Source organism: Leptonotus elevatus, chromosome 11 (assembly GCF_054856555.1).
Source record: "Leptonotus elevatus isolate MCC_2025b chromosome 11, RoL_Lele_1.0, whole genome shotgun sequence".
NCBI lineage: Eukaryota > Metazoa > Chordata > Actinopteri > Syngnathiformes > Syngnathidae > Leptonotus > Leptonotus elevatus.
Window position 1 is genome coordinate 16,411,493 of NC_141249.1, and position 21,313 is coordinate 16,432,805.

Here is a 21,313-nt window from a genome sequence, read left to right on the forward strand (position 1 = left end):
ATTTTTGTTTATGATTATGATGATGTTGTAATTGTGGAGTGTAATAATTGAAATTGTAATTGAATTTTGATTAATTGCACAGCCCTAATTTAGCAAGATGGCTTTTTATATATATATCCAGAAAAGTCGGGATTTTCATCCGAGAATGACAATTTAGTGTGATCTCGCCTCTCACCTATTATTCATGACGTGACGATAAATAAACCCCAATAAAAATAATCCATCAATTTAAAGAAATCCACACATGCCATGTGAAGCTGCATTATTCATTTCCAACTGCCGCCTTGCAATAGAAATCAACAAGACCACATTAATCACCAAAGTGAGGTTAGTTGCAATGTTGTATAATCAAGTTGTAAAATAAACTGAATTCCAAATGCTTAAAAGCTTGTTAAATGATGACTCACATCTCCCTTGTTGACTCTCTTGTCACTTTTTTTTGGTGGCTCAGATTCCCAGCATTCCGACAGGCCTTTTTGTGAGCGCCAAAGGGGAAGGCTGCTGTCTCATGCAGGTAACACAGTGTGACTCGCACGAGCAAACACACTTTTTTTCACTTACCGCGCGTGCTTACCTCATCCGTTTTGATTTAGTCGGCAGCCCACAGCTTTTCGTTGCTCCTTTTCGCGTACAAATGAACCACGGGCAATTGGAGTAATCTGGTAGAGTTTAGGGAATTTGCTGGTTTTATGTCCTGCGCTCCCCAGGACAGGATGCTGATTACTTCCTGCCTTGACACAAACAAAAAGCTCTTTTAGGCGCTTTAGTCGTCTCTCTTTTCTTTTCTTTTTTTTGTCCTCTGATCACTTACATTTAAGTGGTTGTTTTGTCTCTTAAAAGTATGTCAAACATGTTCATTCCGGGGGTGTTGTGCAAGTATAGCCTACCAAACATTCATTCCTCAGGCGTCTCTAGTTTCTGTTTTTCATTGCTGTAAACAACACAAGAACAGCTCCGGGCAGCAGCACCTGGCTTCTAATGACCTGCGTACAACAGGAGGGAAAGCAAATCAATGGCTGTGTGTGCGCTTGCGTAAGCACGCCTGTGTACGTGTGTGTGTGTGTGTGTGTATGCAACGCATGCATGCGCATTTCTGTGTGTATCAGTCCCGTCCGTGAATAGCGAAAATCCGCGTACATAATTGATGCTCATTTAAATGTAGTAGAGATCAATAATAATGATAATAATAATTCTTCAAAAAAGCTGATATATGTAATGTTTTCCACAAAAACATATTTAAAAAATATTGGGGGGAAAACATTGAAAGCAAAGCTAACCACGCCTCCTGATTGAATCCATGCACTTCCCAGATTGACGTTTCGTACAACGTCCCCGACCCCGTATCCAAGCCGGCTTTCCAGCTCAAGGTGGACCTCAAAGAGGCTTTCCCGGGCCGCCACCCGCAGCCACCTCTCCCGTCGTCTTCCTCCTCCTCGTCCTCCCGTCACGCCGCCTCGCGTCCCCGCAGCCGCGCCGACAACCGCTCGGAGCTCAACCGCAAGCGTCGGGCACCGATCGACGACGACGATCCGTCGGCCCACCGGGACAAAATGGACCTTCACATCTCTTTGGAAGTCTGCGCCAGGTGGGAAGCCCACCGCCGCCGCGGATCTCATACACATGCCCATTTTTGTTCGATCCATCAGCTGACCTCATTTGTGTCTCCAGGTGGCTTCATTCCGGCTCCTCTAACATGGCCGTCATCGAGGTCCCCATGATCTCCGGTTTCCGAGCTGATGTCGAAAGTCTTGAGAGGGTGGGGAAAAAGTACCCTGGCATAATCTTAACTCCAATTCAACATAGAATGTATTTGCTTTTAGACTGTTTATTCAATTTACGTACGGCCTCTATATGTAGGTATGCATTATAATTTATTGCAAATAATTATCTATCTAATCTAGACCACTGAAATAGTAAAATATTATTATGTTGAAACCCCATTTATCGCAGCTTCCAAACCAACCACAATTGGTAAAATACACGATATAGACCAGTGTTTCTCAAATGGGGGTACGTGAGATTTAAAAAAATAATACTTAAAACACAGCATCCGTGCAAAACATGCTTTAAAAATAATTACTAAATTATGCATATACTTCAGTAAAAGTTTATAAAATAAATGTTATTCAAGTTCATTGTCCTAAAAAAAAGATTTTCTCCGTAGCAGAATGGTTCGACCATTACCTACGCCACCTAGCATCAGTTGTCAATCATTTCAAAACTTTATTTAAAATTGACCCCAAAGTAAAACAATTAATGGTGATAATGTTTGTGTTTAATTTTTTTTTTTTTTTTTAGTAATATCCTTTTAGTTCCAAAGTTTAATAAATCAAACAATGATTTGGGGAAGAATGAGGTTGGGTACCACTGATATAAACAGATCAAATTAAAAATAATAATAATAATAGTTTCACTCCTCCATAACCAAACAAATTTTCAAACACATCAAAATATTCAACCCGCATTAAAGTCTGGTAGCTTAATGCTAACATATAATGCGAAATGCCATAACGGGCTAAAGGGAAATTATAGCGCTAAACGTTCATACAACTGCTACTTAAACACACGCCGAGCAGCAACACATACAGAGCATACAAAAATACTCACAGATGCATGTTTAGTTTGGGACCTTTTCTGCCTTTTCTTCTTTTGCTTCATGTCTCCTAGTAGGCCTCAGTGCTGCCCTGCTTGTTGTGGCACAACGAGGTACTACACTGAAAGTGCTCAACTCTAAATTTGGCCTTGTGTGAATACCATAACAAACCCATCACTTGAAAATCTGTGTTGTTGGTTTTTTTTACCTTTATTTAACCAGGTAAAAATGTTTGAGAACTAAATTTCAAAATTGTAAAAATGGTCAAATCCAATGGTGTGTGTTGACGTATTCTCCATTTTGTCGTGAGTGCATATGGTTCATATTCCAATCAGATTTAAAACGAGAACCATATGGACTTTGATTATTGCGTACGCTGTACAACGAAGGTTCAGCGCGTTTCGACTTGTGGGGAATTTATGTAAACATCATTTTCCTTGCATGTTACATACGGGTAGATCATTTAATCCAGTGTTAATTAGGGCTGAGCTGGAGCTGTCCAGTTAACTGTGGTGCTGACGACTCTCGTTAGTGCCGTGGAACCAGCCGGGATGCTAAATGTTAATATTTTGAAATGATGTCTCCCGCAGGAAACTATGCCAATGAATCGGCGATATTATTCCCTCGAGTACGTTTATTGAGGTCTGCTTCTTTGTGTCGCCCTCAACAGTTGCTGATGGACAAGCGTGTGGGTTTGAAGAGGTACGAGCTCAACGGCAGGAAAGTGTTGTTCTACTTCGATGAGGTGGGTGTCAGTCCATAGGAAAAGACACTCAAGATTAAGATGTTTTTAACTCATTCACTTGCCATTGACGGCTATAGACGTCAAAAATTCATTTGAACTATTTCTATTAGTTTTTTCCACTTTTGTTAACAAGAGTATGAAAACCTAAAAAAAAAAATATTTTGTTCTTAAAAAAAAAGAAGTAATTTTAATTATTATTTTTTCAAGTTTTTATCATCTTTTCTTTAAAAAAAAAAAAAAGATGATTATTAAAAATTAGGGGCGTCAGGCGATTACATTTTTTTAATCATAATTAATCGCATGACTTTACTAGTTAACTCACAATTAATCACAAATTTTATATCTGTTGTAAATGTACAATAAAAAAGTTTTTTCTAGGTTTTCATACTCTTGTTAACATAAGTGGGAAAAAATGTTAAATAGAAATAGTTCAAATGAATTTTTGACGTCTATAGCCGTCAATGGCAGTGAATGAGTTAAGAGGGGAAGTCAAGCTTAAACATTTCTTGACAATAATATGCTATATGTGACCTCACTAGTCTAAACATGACATTCTGATTAATATTACATTTGTGGAATATGAGTTGTGAAGCAAAATCCAGCTGTTTTTATCTATGTCCGGGGGGGCGGCCATTTTGCCACTTGCTGTCGACTGAAGCTGACATCACAGTTGCTCAGGGCTCAAGCAACGACCAATCACAGCTCAAATGTTTTCTGAATCCGAGCTGTGATTGGTTGTTACCTGAGCAACTGTGATGTCATTTTCACTCGCCACACTATCATTTCAAATATGTACTGAATTAAAACAGAAATAAATGTGATATAATGTCAGTCCTACTCATGGAGTCTGTACCCCGTGTGTGTTTGTCATCCGCTTGCATGTCAGATCCCCAGCCAGTGCATGACGTGTGTGGCCTTCCAGGCTGTCAGGGAATACATTGTGGGCAAGACGGCGCCTGTTCCGGTCAAGATCTACGACTACTACGAACCAGGTGCGCCTCCCATGCATATCCCGAGTCACCCTGATTTATGAGTTTTTTTTCTTCAAAGTGAGTCTACAGTTGCTATATGTATATTGTTATGTTAAATGAAATGTACTCAAAAAGCAAACTGGACTGAATGGAATGCAATTGGGAATTAAATTCATTTGTCAGTTTTGACATACCCCTAGCTAAGATTTATTGCCTAAGGGCGACCATAACTCAAATGTTGGCCATGATAAAAACATATATATATATTTTTTTAAAGCATGGTTGATTTTTTTCAGCCTTCGAGGCCACCCGCTTCTACAACGTCAGCGAGAGCAGCCCGCTCGCCCGGGAGCTGTGCGACGGCCCCACTTGCAACGAGGTGGAGAGTTCGTCCAATCACTGGACAGGTGAGACGGTAACCGCCACCTTGCCGGCCGTCTTTTATAATAAGATTTCTGCAGGTTTTGTGCAGGCAAACCAGTGCAACAGCGTGTTTGGCTGCCTGGAGGAGGAGCCGTTTGAACGCTGCACGTGTTACCGGGACTGCGGCTACGACGGGGATCCCGTCTGCGGGTCCGACGGACAGATCTACCAGAACCAGTGTCAGATGGAGGTGTTTGCCTGCCGCAATGGAACCCGCATCAAGCAGGTCCCTGCGTCACAGTGTCCTCACAGTAAGAATTTCGTCATGTCCGTTTTTTTAAGCAAAAGGGAGGGAATCAGGGATGGGCGAGTATGATACCTTACCGATATTTTAAGGCTGTGGTCGCTTTTTTTTGGCTGTTTACGATCAGGGACTAGAAATGAGAAGAACAGAAAATGCAACAACAGATGTTATGCTATATTGTGATGTATAGGTCTTTCTTTAAAATTATCGGTCATTTCCCAAAAGAAAATAAATTTTATGTATCGAAAATACTAGTGGTATCGGTACTTGGTATCGGTGACTAATCAAGAGTACTCATACTATGCTATTAAACATCCCTAGATACATGTTACAAACGATTTATTCACAATTAAAGTTTTAAAACTGCTAGCAATATTTTAAAGTACTCTCACGTTACTAATACCTGACTGGCACCTCAGTGATTTCCTTCAAATCAAATCAGAGGCACAAAATAATTTTACTAAGGTCATACTGACACTATAGGTCAGTGACAGTGGCACTCTCACACGGGCCAATTGAGTCGGTTTATTCAGCGCTAAATCGTCATTATAGTGATTTGGTCACTACATTTAGCAACTTTTCTGACTGCTCTAGCAACCAGTTGACAAAAATTTGGTTTATGGACAACATTTTCAAGGAAATCTTGATAAATCCACAAATTAAACTTTAATCTGAGAGGGTCAGTTTTTGTCATGCTAGCAATATTGTCATTCGGAAGTCTGGTGGTATTATTGTTGAGAACAAACCCAATAAAGGCAGCTAATGTGGCTAAAGCGATGACCATTTTATTAAGGATGCAAGTAGCTCAAATTATACAAACGTTGTTGTTAGTGTGGTTGCATGAGAAAGTTGCTTAGCATTAGCGTGAGGCGAAAGCTAGTTATGTAGCCTCTTCATTTCGTAAAGGCTAAGACGCTGCTCAGTGATTTGCTAGCATGTTGAAATGTGTTTTCAGTTATTATATTTGAACTAACGACACGTTGATTAAAAACAACTTCGTTCTGTGGTTGTAAAGTATTGAACGACTGATTTAGGCTAAGCTAGCGAAGCTAGCTACGGTTTTTATGTAATAAGTGTACTATTTGTTGTGCGCGCGTGTTCAAGTGTGTCAATTCTTATTGGTGTGTGCGCGCTGATCTCTGTTGTGGAAACAGCTGTTCAGATGTTGAGCTGATTTTTTGATTTTGATATTTTTTTTTTTTTAGTGCAGTCTTTCTCAGATCACAACTCGACTCATGCTTGCGCACGCTTAACCCCCCTCCTCCTTTTCTGACCCTGCGCACATGACAGACTGCTTTTGTCCCGAGCCTTTGAAATCCTTGTCACATTCCTTTTCCGACGCGCAGCCCAACAACAAAAGGAGCCTTCACCAGTGCGGCAAACAAGACTTTGAAGAGGAAGAAACAATTTCAGCTGCCACAAACATTGATAAACAATATTTTGCTTTTTTGTTTGGGTGTTTGTTTGTGTACACTCATGCGCGTTAAAGGTCATTAGCCCATTTTGAGGGAGAGGATCCACTTATGATCGTGCCGCCCACCTCTCGGCCGGGCTATTTTTGGAACAATCTGAACGCAGGCCTCCCATCAGAACTGAGTGGCTCTCATTGTTTTGCCAAAAACGTCTTGCTCGGCGGGGTGGATAAGAAGCTTCTGGTTAGCATTTGCTGCACATGACGCAACAATGAGACTTTTGTGGTGACGGCCGACAAGGAAATCTACGCTTTTAACCAAATGTGCGTGACGTCTGTTTTTGTCGTTCAAGTGGAGACCAAGGCAGAGGACAAGCAGCCAATAGCGAGCCAGGAGACTGAGCAACCCTCAGTGCCCATACACACAGGTAACTTCACCAAGAATAAACCTTAGGTATTTCAACTTTAAAGAAGTCAATCTTAAACATTTCTTGACAATAATATGTTACATGTGATCTCACGAGTCTAAACATGACATTCTGATTACTTTTGTGGAATATGAGTTATGAAGCAAAAGCCAGCCGATTTGATCCATCTCAGGGCGGCCATTTTGCCACTTAAGATGATATCGATGTTCCAATCACAGCTCACCTGTTTTCTGAAGATGAGCTGTGATTGGTTGTTACCAGAGATTGAGCAACTATGATGTCATTTTCACTCAACAGCAAGTGGCAAAATGGCCGCCTTCTGATATTGATAAAAACTGCTGGATTTTACTGCTGAACTCATATTCCACTAACTCAATATTAACCAGAATATTGTCAAAAAAAATTGTGGGGGGGGGGGGGGTTGACTTCCCCTTTAAATATCATGAATAAAATACTTAAGAAGAATATATTACAGCTGTAAAATCACTTAAATAAAAAAAATTAAAAAAACAATCATTAATTTCATTCATTCATTTTCCGATCCACTTTTTAAACAAAATATAGAATATTTGGTACGCAATAAACTTGCACGTTATGTTTAAATAAATAAATGTTAATCTTTTTGGGTTTTAATTCTTAGTAAGTTAGTGTCTGATCACTGGTGAGCAATTTTTAGAACAGACCAATGTGCTACTTCTGTTGTGTTTGAACTCATTCACTGCCATTCAAAATTCATTTGAACTATTTCTATTAGTTTAGCATTTTTCCCCCCCACTTTTGTTAAGAGTATGAAAACCTAGAAAAAAATATTGTACATTTAGAATAGATATATAAAATTTGTGATTAATTGTGAGGTAACTAGTGAAATCATGCGATTAATTACGAAAAAATTACGCCCCTGATTTTTTTATATATTTTTTCTTTTTTGGAAAAAAAAGAAAAGATTATTAAAAATGTGAGGCGTCAGGCGATTATTTATTTTTTTACTCATAATTAATCGCATGACTTCACTAGTTACCTCACAATTAATCACAAATTTTATATCTGTTCCAAATGTACAATTTTTTTTCTCTCCAGGTTTTCATACTCTTGTTAACAAAAGTGGGGAAAAAATGTTAAACTAATAGAAATAGTTCAAATGAATTTTGACATCTATAGCCGTCAATGGCAGTGAATGAGTTAAGTTATTTTTGAAGGAGGAGGAAAAAAATTTTGGGGGGGCAATTGACTTACGATATGTAAGATGACAACAACAAAAAACTCTTCTGGATGATCCCATTGAAAGAAAGAAGCTGATATGCAGGTTGGGTATGCACGCATGTTATACATTCGTCACGTCGTGTCCACAATCTGATGATGGACAAACTCGATTATTACGTTTGCATCTGCTGTAGTTTCCAGCGCATTCCTGTTGTGTTAATTTTGGCACGCGAGGCAAAAAAAACAAACAAACACCTTTTACTGGATGTGACACACTGCAGATACGTGTGCGGATGATAAGGTGAATATTTGCGTGTGTGTAACGTGCGGCGACTTGTTGGCTCCAAGACTAACGTCTTCATAGCACAAAAGCTGCACAGGAATGTTATGGCACTCTCCCATAAAAATCACAATAAAATTCTCCAATTGGAGTCCACACCCCTGAAATGTCACTTTGGGGTCAATAAATTGCAATAAATTGTGTCACAACAATTTGTTTTGAACTCATTCACTGCCATTGACGCCTATAAACGTCAAAAATTAATTTGAACTATTTCTATTAGTTTTACTTTTTTCCCCCCACTTTTGTTAACAAGAGTATGAAAACCTAGACTTTTTTTTTTATAATCTTTTTTTTTTTTAAAGATTATTAAAAATTAGGGGCGTCAGGCGATAATTTAATTTAAAATTGAAATTAATAGCATGACTTCCATAGTTAACTCTCGATTAATTACAAATTTTTTATCTTATATTTAATAGGTTTTCATACTCTTGTTAACAAAAGTGGAAAAAAATGTTAAACTAATAGAAATAGTTCAAATGAATTTTTGACGTCTATAGCCGTCAATGGCAGTGAAGGAGTTAATTGCATACCAGAAATTGAACCTTTAAAACATTCCCAACATGCATATCTGATATTTGACTTCTTTTTTGTGTGATGCGTCCAGGTGAGGAGGAGCCGGGTTCCATGGCCGACGTGTCCTACTACTCTTACGATTACGACGCCGACTCAGAGCCTTTCCTGGCTGATGCCGAGGTGCGGGACCCCACGTTCCCCGTCCCCCGAGCCCACCCGGACACGCCGCCGAAAGTTCCCCTGCCCGCCGACACCCAAATCCCCACGGCGGACACAAAGAGCAGTCCCGAACGATGGTAACGCATGAAGGCTTGCCTGTTTATTTCCTAAAAACGAAATTTAGCTCCTCCCCCACTCACTGTCCCGTTTTTCTGTCCTCCACAGAAATACCGGAGTGAAGCCATACCCTCGTCTACTTTGTATATTATTTGTGAATATGCGAGCGAATGGAAAGTGAAGAGAGATGACCTAAAAGAAGCAACATGAGTTTGTGTGTGTGTATATACAGTATGTGTGTATGTGTTTGTTTTCCAACTTATATCGCCTTAGCATCTTTGTTACTCACCGTACTGCCTTTATAATCACTAGAACAACAACAACAACAACAAATAAGAATCAAGTATTTATGTTGTTTTTTTGTAATTACATCCAACTTTAAGATATTGTGTTTTATTTGTGGTATTTATTTGTAGCTAGAGGTCGTATCATGACTTTTTTTTTCATTGCCTGCCCATATATGTTCTTACGGTCCAATCGCTTCAATTGGCTTTTTATCGTTCAGAGCCATATGGAAATTTGTATTGCTTGTATACAAAACATTAATTATGCAACAAAGTGAATTTATTTTGAGCTGTTCTGAACGTTGCCGGACGTAAAAACAGGGCTAATTTACATAATCCCGCCCCCCAGGTCGGGTTTCTTCGCCCATGATCTGTCAGCTAGGCCGGGGCACAGTATCTGCCATTTTCAAGTAATGGCCGGCTGACACAGAGGTGCTAACTGTCGATGCCAAATTTTTTCTTGGATTCACAGATTAGCCTTAACTAATAGACACATTTAGATTCGGTATCATTAAGGACAAAGGTGCCACCACGAGTCCCTGGACACTGTTTAGTTTTTTTCTAACGGGCTCGCACCAGGACACTCAGAGATGACTTCACTTCCTTTCCACCCGCTTGGAGATTTGATTGTACAGTTCATAAGCTATTTTGTTCATGTTACATTTTGATTCATGAAGCAATCAAAAAAATAAATCAAGAAAAATTAAGATTTTTTTTAGTTGCTGTAAATGTTCCAAATTGTATGACAAATAACCTGTATTACATATCAAATACTGAGATTTTTAAATAAAAGACAGTTTCAAAAAAACATTCAAATGTATGCACTGATTCATTTCCTCATATTTAGATTGAATGTCAATGTTAAATACTGTTGTAATTTTTTTTTACATTTTTCCCACTTAACGGGTCAATAATAATGATCGAATACATTTTTATTTTTATTTTAGGGTAGATTACATAATGTTTTGGGAATTTAAATGAATGTTTTGTGGAATAGTCTTCAGAGGATTTTCAGGCGTCTACTGTAAAAGCAAGAAAAACAAAATGGCGGCAGGTGTTTGCTGATTCCCACATGAGTTTTTTGTTTAATTCTGAACACAGCCATGAGTAGCTATAGTTTTTTTTTTTTTTATAAATTAACCATTTGAACAGGGGGGTGTAGACTTTTGTAATGTCTTAAACACCTTATATCCCAATTAAATGTTAAGTTTAGGAGCTCCTGTACATGTCACAGTGCATGCCCCATGAAGTGAGGTGAAAGTTGAACGTGTCCTTCAATAAAGGGTTGCCAGTTGGATTTCTAGCTGCGTGTGTGAGAACTTTGACAACAAGATCGATGGTCAAATGGGGCCTGCTCCCGGCAGGCAGGTGTCGGCTGTCGCTTTTACAGGTGTGCCGCACTCTGGCTGACCCCACGTACGCCTTCAACCCTATGATGAGGTTATCTCCATTGAGCTGGGATGACGAAGTGCATATGTTACTTATTTGCTTTCTTCACACCAGGAAGTATGCGCGGCTGTAAAATTCACTTTGAAAAGGCTTGCTGGGACTCGCTCCTACTTGTTTTTTGTTTGTTTGTTTTCTTTGTCCTCACGTATGTTACAGTACAAAGCGTGCTTACTCAACTCAGTCGTAGAGCTTTGGCGACCTCTTGTGGCAACGTAGCGCATTTCAGAAAGAAAAACAAAAGGAAAAGAGGGGATACGATACGTTAAACAGAAAAAAAAACAAATGAGTGAAATTGTGAATAATTTTGTTTACAAAAAGCCTACTTGATCAACATAAGTCATACATGATAAATCTGTTATTTATGCGGAATGCCAATCAGCCGCCAAAACTCTGTTTCGCATTGGGTATGAACTCAAGTGTAAACATATGACACATCTACTAAAATAAAAAAAATTGTTAAAATGCACATTAAATTGTTTTTTGTTTTTTTTTAATAGCAGAAGTAGTATTAATGGGATTTTTCCTAAAATGCATACAGCATTTAAATGTAGCTTATATTAGCTTTATTCAGATAAAAGCAAATGTTTATGTGGATTCTCAATCTTTTATTATTGTGACGAGCTACTCAACATTTTTAAGAACAACGGCTACTTCTCGTTAACAGGCATAGGATATGAGTCTAATCGACTTCCCGTCTTTGTTTGGTGACAAAATGATGTGATTCGTTTTTATTTCTTCATTGTTTTTGTATTTTTTTTTTTGGTAAAATGACTGTACTCTAAAACAGGCACTGCAAGGACACCTATTACTTAGGACCCCACCCTGGCAAAACATTGTAAAAAAAGCGTTGTGTTGACAAAAAACACACACACAAATGTAGCTCTTTATTCATCTTCCTTTATTCGTTATGCAAAGTACCACCCTTGAATCCAGTCCATTTTTCCTTCCCTCATTAAACAAGTTAATATAAAAAGCCTACACTTTTGGGCTCACGTCGCCTACATATCTTCTTTTCTTTCTTTTTTTTAAAGCCGACATATCATATTAGTACTCACATTTGCCACTAGATGGCTGTAACGGTCTTTGTTCACTATTCAAGAACACAATTTGATGACATTGCGTCGAAGTTGCTGATTTATTTATTTATTTTTACAATTAGGCTACTTGTTAATCATGAGTTCCCCCCTCCATGTATTTTGCCCCCCCCAGTGAGTTACTCTCAGTCATTCGTAAGCAATTCCTCACCCCACATGTGTGGATATCTCCTTTAGCCACTTCTCAGGCCTCACGCACTGTATGCTTTAATGGCAATTTGTGTGTGCACGAGTCTTAAGGAACAAACCCGGGTGCTGATCCCCGCCTGTCTGAGCTGCTCTGGGACAACACGGGAGACAATGGCAAGGTGGTGGGTGTGGGATGGGAGGGGTGTAGTAGCACTTGTTCCACTGACATGAACAAAAAAACAAGTGTAGGAAGAGTCCCACGCAAGACTTTTATTATTTAGTTATATTAGGATAGTAAGAATAGTGAGCCCTGTATGTTGCTGGGAGTATGTGCAGTGAAGAGAGAGAAAAAAAAAACTTTTCTGATTTATACATAATTGAACTCATTAAAGCAAGGGCATAACAGTAAGTTAGTACGCTCAAAAAAAAAAATAATTGCTTGAAGAATCTGCTATATTTCAGAGGTTGTCATAATTTGGGGGGAACACTTTACAGTATATGACACGATGACGACGCGTATGATGAATCGCACTTGTTAGCGGAGTCTCTGGGACTGGATTCATCCTGACCTTTCACAACTTAATGACTTTCAATGATAAAAGGTTGACCGTTTTGTGTAAAGGCCGAGTCATCTCTCAGCACCAGGCAATGCCGCCGCGGCTCATTTCTGCTCTCAGGCTGACAACAAGCACACTTGACAAGGGCTAATATTCAATATTCTATGATGTAGACTGATGATTTTTGATTGTTCCCATAATTCTCTTGTTGTATAAAGACAGAGAGCAATCAGAGAGAAAGGTTGACGAGCCCACGTTGAAGATTTAGCAGTACTGAAAGACAGCAGTAAAAGAAGACATGTGTGCACTGAAAGAAGGGCCTTGTCTGGGTTTTTTTTTCTCAAAGCCCCCTCACTTTACTCCGAAACTGTGACGCCCATGAAGCCAGTGGTTCTCACATTTTTGGGTCTATACTCTTAAAACTACTGGGTCAAAAGTAACCCACATTGGGTATATTAGCTAACCCAGCGCTGGGTCCTAAAGGGGCATTCTGGATTCTGGGTTATTTATACCCAGTGCAATGGGTTGAGGATTTGACCCAGCATGCTGGGTCAAGTTTTTGATCCAATACCAGGTTAGTCAGGTAACCCAAAATAGTTAGCCCAACCTGGGTTAGCAAAAAAAAACAACCCCAGCATTTTTAGCGCGCAAAAGCGCAAAATCTTTCAAAGGACCCCTAAACAATCCGAACCCTCTGACATCTAACCATCTGATCTTATCAAACTGTACCTAAGGAAGTGACCTGATGTTGTATTTTGATTTCACAGTCCACACCCATGCCGGCCCCTCCTCCCATTGCGGTAAAGCAGTTACTCATCACTGGCCAGTCTGCTCGTCTGGTCCACATAGACTTCCAGGAATGCCTGCCTTTTGCGGGGAAAAAACAAGCGGCTGTCTTTTCTTCGCCAGCGTAACCACTTCACGTGTATCTTCGTCATCTTTCGGAAGGACTTACATGCCGTCGTGTTCATGCATTTACACCTATTCCGATTTTATTAATCATTTCATGTGAATTCACACAATTTAAATTTTTGTGGCACTAGCTGTATGCTAAAATTGCAGATATTGTTATATTAAGAGGGCCCTATTTGTATTTTATTGGGGTTTATTTGATAGCATTTTTTTTATTGTTGTAGGTTATATTATTTATTATTATTCTTTTGACATTTAATGTTATGAGGACGTCTTCAATATTTCTTGATCCACTGCACACGCTCATCCTCCTCTTTTTCTAATCAGTTAATTACTTGCTTAATTTAAAATGGAAAAAAATGACCCCATTATTTTTGACATGAACAAATATCCTAAAGTTGATACGCAAACATTTATTTCACTGCCATTGACGACTATAGACGTCAAAAATTGTTTTGAACTATTTCTATTCGTTTAACATTTTCCCCATTTTTTTCCCGAAAACCTAGATTTTTTTTTATTATATTAGAACAGATATAACATTTTTGATTAATCGGGAGTTAACTAGTGAAGTCATGCGATTAATAACGCTTTTTTTTTTTTTATAACCTGCCGCTTTTTTATAATCTTTTCTTCAAAAAAAAGATTTTTTAATAATTACTTTTTTTTTTAAAGAAAAGGTGATTAAAAATTTGGTGCGTCGGGTGATTAAAATGTTTTTTTTTGGTAATTAATTGCATGACTTCACTAGTTAACTCACAATTAATCACAAATGTTATATATTTTCTAAATGTACAAAAAAAATTATAGGTTGTCATATTCTTGTTAACAAAAGTGGAATTTTTTTTTAAACTAATTTGAATTTTGGACATCTATAGCCATCAATGGCAATAAGTTAATTAATCAATTACCGCTTTAACTTTGACAGTACTTTTATTTTATTGCTTTATTTTTCCTCATTGTTCATTGTATTGCATTTTACTGTTTGTTATGCATTGTAAATGTGTGTGTTTTACTGAATTTTATTTCCTTGTGGTTATTGCAGTGAATGTTTTTGATGTTCTATTTTTTTCACACCGAAAACGTTTTATTTTACACAATGACCGCAGTCCAAATCAAATGAACATAAACATTCAGTACTTCATCAGGAGAAGAGTTGCTCCCCTAAAAAGCACAACCTTGGTCCGATGGCCCCGCAGCCTTCGTTTCCACCTGACGCGCGTGGCACTCATTTCCTAATATTGTAATTGGCCAGCTTATCCCATGTCATGTCGCTCGGACGTTCATTCCGCGCGGGCGATCCTGGGGTCATAGGGGAATTCACCTGGAGGTATTTGTCCAAACAGGAACTACAAGTTAACGTCAATCATGTCAGTAGAGGTTGAGCGATGATGTACCTGTGTGATAGTGTGATGGCACTCGGTAGACCAAAGTCCTCCAACAAGGCCAGAAAATCCTTTGGATTGGCACAAAATTGTACATGTCAATACGGTACATACCCACCAACTAAATATGGCAGAATATTACATTACAGCGCAAGATCATGATTTGGGAAAACTTGATTATACAAGTAGAAATACTCCAAAATACCCAAATCATGGATACTGAGTCAATAACTTCAGTTCTGTTGGCAGTTTATTTCATTTGTGTGCAGCATAACAGCTGAATGCTGATGCAGCATGTTTGCTTTGAACGCCGGCCTCCATTAACTGGCCCGAGGCTGCTGATCTCAGAACCTTATTGAGTTTATATTAAATGGGAATTTCTGCAATATATTCAGGACAAAAATTATTCTGGGATTTATTGACCAGTATTCTACAGCTGACTGGAATTTTATGTTCTGATCTCTTTGTTCTTGTTAGCGACAGGAAGTCACCGGGAAATTCATGTCGGAAAATGCAGGTGGAAGATGATTTGTAGATTAACTTTTTTTTTTTCTTTATCGGCTGAAAAGTGCATCTATGACTGTGGCTCTCCTTTCCCACATGTGAATACTGTAATGGCAATGGCTGAAATCTGCCTAGCAACAAGATGCTACGCGAATGTGCAATATGACCAGGACATTTCGAATTTTGCATGTTTTTAGACATTTTTGAGCCGCTCGTGCTGGTTCCCGATCAGCTGTGTGAAAGTTTACACATCACAGACGCACATCATACAAGCAAGCATGCCTGCGTATGTGTGAGAACCATGTGCAGGGCAGTCTAGCGTGCAGCGCAGGAGCCAGCACAAGCGGCCCAGGCGAGCTCGGCTCCCCTGGTAATCCCCGCGTTTTCAGGAGCCCTGGCCCGTACTTGATGGGCTTGAGCAAGAAAAAGGTTGCGTTTCTCCCCATGTCACTCTTTTCCCCGTCTCTCATTCAGCCTCTTTTTCGCATGCACAGCCCCCTCCCCGCCTGTCCTCGGCCCCTGGAGCCACTTTTGCGAATGACTGGCTTCCAAGTGTCAGCTCAGCAACTTTTGTTCACCTCTCTCTCATCCTCTAGTTGGCATCACATGTCAGAATCCTTTTTTTGGATGAATTCGCAATATGAAATATATCAAACTCAAATTGTTCCGCTGGGAAATGAGTACGCTATGGGGACTGTAAGTCAACATGTAGCAGAATACAAACGAAAAGCTCATCATCCAAAGTATACCACATCATGGCAGCAATGTTATGGCTTGTGTATAGATGGCTACAAAACAAAGGGAGGATTCAGGGGTTCAAACTCAGATAAGGGAGATTTTGTGTATATGATACCACACTGTATATTCCGAATATGATTTTCAAAGCCATTAATCATCGCCGTTGCTCTACTATAGGTGCCCGCTTCCCGTCACCGCAGTCCGCCAACACACAGTAACCCCCCTCCCCAGTGATGACTGGACCCCCTCCCGACTGAACCGCTGCTCGCTCAGTCAGACAACACTAAGCCCAGCTAGCTACTCACAGCCAGTGGCTAACAGCTTCAGACAGGCGTGGGAGCAGGACCGTATCCAAGCAGGATCTGCCCCCAGAGCTGCCAGGTCAGCCAGGACAAACAGGGGCTCAGACCAGGAAACGGGCCCTCTGCCTCGGGGCCCGAAGCCTCTTGTTAATCCCCCCTCCCATAGCGGCCACTCCAGTGCCTCACTATACCTCGACTGCACCTCTGCACTCCCGCTTTATCTCTACTGACCATTACACAACAATTAGTTCACGCCAAACAATGTACTTGTACAAGATTTGGCGTACATGAGTCGTCATCTGCGTGGGTTACACCAAAGGATTTTGTTAACTTTGCCACAAGCATGCAAAGAAATGAACAAGTAATATCACAATAACTTGCGTCTGAAATGAAAACACGTCAACTTCTTTCGACACAGCCAGCATTTTTGCAGGTCTTTGGTCTATTACAGTGAAAAACAACCGCTGTTGGTCAGCTTGGATGGTCAACTTTGACCATAGATTAGCTAGCTACTTAGCATAAAAAAACAAACAAACAAAAACTTTAGGATTTAATGATTTGTAAACATGCTGCAACATGTGGAAGGATGATAGCTCTGATTGTAAGATTTGCTGGATGGTGTCGATGAAATCAAAAGACAGTAAACAATAACCAATGCTAACTCATTTGTGCTGTCGGTATGGCAAGCTTAACATTCAGTCCTTCTCAAGCAAACATGACACCAGCTACAGTTGAAATGTACTTAATGTTGAAACAGCATAGAGTGGTAATATTTGTAGACACAAGTAAAGATGGCAAGAATTAAAATGAAGCACAAAAATACACAATTAAGTAAGTTATCCTCTAGTCACAAGCAGCTAGCTAGTTCAACAGCTAGCTGGTTAACGATAGCCACCTCAGTGACGGCTGTCTGACTCATATTTCACTAGTTGCACTTGATGGAAGCTGTTTCAGAATTATTTGTGTTGGTGGAGTTGAATGACTAATAAAATTAAACGTATCATGTTTTGTTGTCGCTTGTTACCGTTAATAAATAAATGGCACTTGACGAAATTATCTCTACTCAATGATGGTTACTTTCTGAGAGCACCATTTAATATGGGTTTGTTTATGTCGCAATGCTAAATGTTTGATATGTAAAACATCGCTTCATAACTAAGAAAAACGGTTATTTGAAGGTTTTTAATTGTTGTTGTTATTCTCCCTCATAAGTGAAACATTGACATCAATTTCAGACGGCCCTGCATGTTTTTCTGACCCCTGTAATTATCTCCATCGCAGTATCTGCTTAAGTAATCAATTACAACCGTTGTTGCACTGCCACATTTAAAGGCTGTTGTCTGCATATCAGTTGTGTGTAGAACCGTGTTTTCACTCGAAAATCCGAAAGACAACACGTCTTGTCTCCGACCAGGACACTGTTTGATGATCGCTTTCGGAAAATGAAAATGAAATGGAGAGATATTTACTTTTCTTCCCCAAAAGCTTTGATAGCTCAATTGCTTGTTTTCAGTGGCGTGTTATTATTTTTCAATTGCCGTATTGTCCGTCGGGTTTGCAGTAGCACGGAGCAGCTCTGTGAGTGTTGTTTCTGCTCTGAGTATACAGCCGCCATGTTGGGAGAATAGCACAGCGGCAAGGACTCCGAAGTAGAAGTGCCGCTTTACTTTATGCTCCCGTTCCAGCACTTTCCACAGGCAGATTTTGTACTTTCTCCTTCACATTATAACCTTAAGTTATTTGTTTAATTGAAGCCGAGACATGAAGAAAATAGAGGAGAGGAGAAGAAGAGTTCTCCAAATAAACATTCATCAGGTCGCGTCTTTTATGCGATACGCATGATGTACAGTTAAGGTTGAAAGGGTTCAAATCCTGGGCAAAATTTTAGGATAATTTCTTTCTTTATTTTTGTATATAGGTATATTGACTGTAAGGCTGTGAGAAGTTATTATTATTTTATTATTGAGAAATATTGAACATTTTAACAGTTACATACATTTTTTTTTTTTTATATTTTTGGTTCCTAATTTAATTTGACCCATCCATGTTGGTCCATTCTTGATCCAATTTAGTTAGTTAATTTAACTTTTTACCCAACTGTTAAGAGTGTTTAACAGCCATTTTCATATACTTCATTCAAGTATATAGTTGTCAACAGTAGGCCATCAGGTTCTCTTCTATTTTAATTATCTCCATATATGACCAGATTATGCATACACGTTAAACAACATATAAGCATTATATATATATATATAGGACTATAGCAGACCCCAAAAAGTTTTGGTGCAGCTGCAGCTTCGTCATCAGGGAGCGAGTTGCGTCATTGCTCCCCCCCACCCTTATAAAACTGTCAGCGCTTCTACATCTCACCTGGAAAGACACCCTGCACCCAACACGGGAGGACCCAACGCAAGCTATTTCCCGAAAACACATTCGAATATATAGACTGTTTACTTCGTTGTCTTCTATGAATCTGGCAAACTACTCGTACTACTCTGGCATGTGCAACATGACCGCAGAGACGCAACACTCACCCGCAGAGGTCAGCCCGGTGGTCTTGTCCCCCAACGTCAGCCTGGACTCGCCGCTGCCCCCGTTAATGCTGCAAGCCCGCTCCAAGGACGGCGTCTTGATCAAGTCGGAGCCGCGCGGGAACAGCCCCGACGCCGAGGACGTGGTCGCGCTGGGCCAGACGGATCAGGAGCACTTGCCCACCGGCAGCCGCCGCAGGAAGAGGCCGGTGCAGCGGGGCAAGCCCCCCTACAGCTACATCGCTCTCATCGCCATGGCCATCGCCAACTCCCCCGAGAGGAAGCTCACCCTGGGGGGCATCTACAAGTTCATCATGGAGCGCTTTCCGTTCTACAGGGAGAACTCCAAGAAGTGGCAGAACTCCATCCGCCACAATTTGACCCTCAACGACTGTTTTGTCAAGATCCCGCGCGAGCCCGGCAGACCCGGTAAGGGCAACTACTGGACCCTGGACCCCGCCGCCGAGGACATGTTCGACAACGGGAGCTTCCTGAGGAGGCGGAAGCGGTTCAAGCGCACAGATGTGAGCACCTACCCGGGCTACATCCAGAGCTCCAGCGCCTTCACACCTACCCCAATGGGAAGGCCTTCTTATCCGAACACCCTGTACGCCGGGATCGGGTCCGGGTACGCGGCCTCCTCCCCGCACCCGGCCATGCTGCACTACCAGACGTCTGCCGGCGTGTGCCAAGCGCAGCCGCGCATGTTCAGCATCGACAACATTATCAGCCCCCAGGCTGTCGGGGAACTCAACCCCCAAGCTCTGCAGGGGCTCGGCGTCGGCGTCGGCGACCTGGCCGCCATGACCTCCAGCTGCTCGGGGGACCCTTCGGCCTGTTTCCAGACGCAAACCGTCAACCAGTCGGCCAACATGTTGAGCAGAAACAGCGGGAACATCTCCTCCAATATGTCCTCCAACCTGACGCCGGCGTACCCTTACTCATCCCCGGCCTCGCCTCCCAACCTGAGCGGCATGGCCCAGTCTGGTTTCTCCCCCGGGAGCTCTCAGGTGTACTGCCAGGGCAACAGACTCTCTTTGCCGGCTATGCGCGCGAGCTCCTGCGCGGAGCACACGGAGCAGCTGCTGGGCCTCTCGGGCCCCATGAACACTTACAACAATTCTTACATGAGACAGGCCAACTTTGCATCGGGGTTGGAACGATACATGTGAAGGCTCGGACATTTTATAAGGATTCATCAAATATTGTCGTTAATATTTTAGCATAAATAATTTGATAGCAAAGGATCAAGCCTTGTGATAAAATATTTTTTTCCCCAAGCCATTCATATTTTGACACATTCCATGACATCTTCTCAGAGGTTTCAGTGTTTTACAAACTTTAAAAATTGTGTTTTCATTACGTTTTGTAATGTAATGTAAATATGTTTCTATTTTTAAAACGTTTTATCGGTGCAGTAGTCTGGAATAAATGCATTTTTAACTAAATGGGCTCTCAACCTTTGGCAGTTTTATTTTATGGTCACACAAATTGTTATATGGAGTCGATTCATTTCGTTTTAATTCGCTAGATCTGCAATATACAGCTGAGTGCAAGTTAAATTTCCTCTTGAGGGATTAGGTTGATAATAATGAAATACAAAACACAATTAAAATATAATTTGCCCCCTGCAAAATCTAAAATATGCCATGTCACATGCATACATTTAAAACGTAGAATCTCTCAAACTAAAAAAATGTCTATAAAATAAATGTCAACAATTGTTATACTGGAATTTGAGGTGACTTTTGCAGCAATGATCTGGATGAGTTTTACAAACAGAAGTAATCATAAATTCAATGTCATTTTCACAATCGGCAAGAAATAATAATAATAATAATAATAATAATAATAATAATAATAATAATAATAATAGTCTGGTTAGGGGAAATACATTTACTGGGGGGGGGGGGGGGACTAAAAAGGGAGATAAGATAAGAATGGTTATGGCAACTTTACATCATCACAAACTGATTCTTATATTAATTTCTGATGTCCTAACTCTAATCAAATTGAAATATTTTTAATTAAGTCCAAATATAATTGTTTCATTAATTTAAATCCACAACCAAAGGGAAAAACTGCGATGAAGACTTAATCAATACATGTAATTTGTCCTAACTCTACATCGAAATATTTTTAATTAAGTCCGAATATAATTGTTTCATTTATTTAAATCCACAACCAAAGGGGGAAACAGTGATAGAGTCTTAATCAATACATTTATTTGAGAGGGTTGCTTTTCTAAAACATAAAAAATAAACCTTCGACAAAGTACTCC

At 40.2% G+C, this 21,313-nt stretch overlaps 2 protein-coding genes across 2 annotated transcripts in view; both read left to right on the forward strand.

The window, feature by feature from the left end:
* Nucleotides 1–10,241, forward strand: part of cpamd8 (C3 and PZP like alpha-2-macroglobulin domain containing 8) — a 43,936-nt gene extending 33,695 nt beyond the window's left edge. Inside the window, exons 35-44 of the mRNA XM_086089188.1 lie at nucleotides 452–514; nucleotides 1,311–1,585; nucleotides 1,669–1,756; nucleotides 3,264–3,338; nucleotides 4,225–4,330; nucleotides 4,606–4,716; nucleotides 4,771–4,983; nucleotides 6,741–6,815; nucleotides 8,963–9,167; nucleotides 9,256–10,241. Coding sequence (XP_085945314.1) covers nucleotides 452–514; nucleotides 1,311–1,585; nucleotides 1,669–1,756; nucleotides 3,264–3,338; nucleotides 4,225–4,330; nucleotides 4,606–4,716; nucleotides 4,771–4,983; nucleotides 6,741–6,815; nucleotides 8,963–9,167; nucleotide 9,256 — 1,212 coding nt within the window. The 3' untranslated portion in view covers nucleotides 9,257–10,241. The remainder of the gene's footprint in view (nucleotides 1–451; nucleotides 515–1,310; nucleotides 1,586–1,668; nucleotides 1,757–3,263; nucleotides 3,339–4,224; nucleotides 4,331–4,605; nucleotides 4,717–4,770; nucleotides 4,984–6,740; nucleotides 6,816–8,962; nucleotides 9,168–9,255) is intronic.
* Nucleotides 10,242–18,890: 8,649 nt separating this feature from the next.
* On the forward strand, nucleotides 18,891–20,285 carry foxe3 (forkhead box E3). Its single transcript, XM_086089189.1, has one exon. It carries the CDS (start codon nucleotides 18,969–18,971, stop codon nucleotides 20,202–20,204), a length of 1,236 nt encoding a protein of 411 aa, XP_085945315.1. The 5' UTR covers nucleotides 18,891–18,968; the 3' UTR covers nucleotides 20,205–20,285.
* Nucleotides 20,286–21,313: the final 1,028 nt, after the last annotated feature.

Bases quoted from the DNA above. Each gene is read 5' to 3' on its own strand.
- foxe3 (XM_086089189.1), top strand. From the start codon at position 18,969: ATGAATCTGGCAAACTACTCGTACTACTCTGGCATGTGCAACATGACC.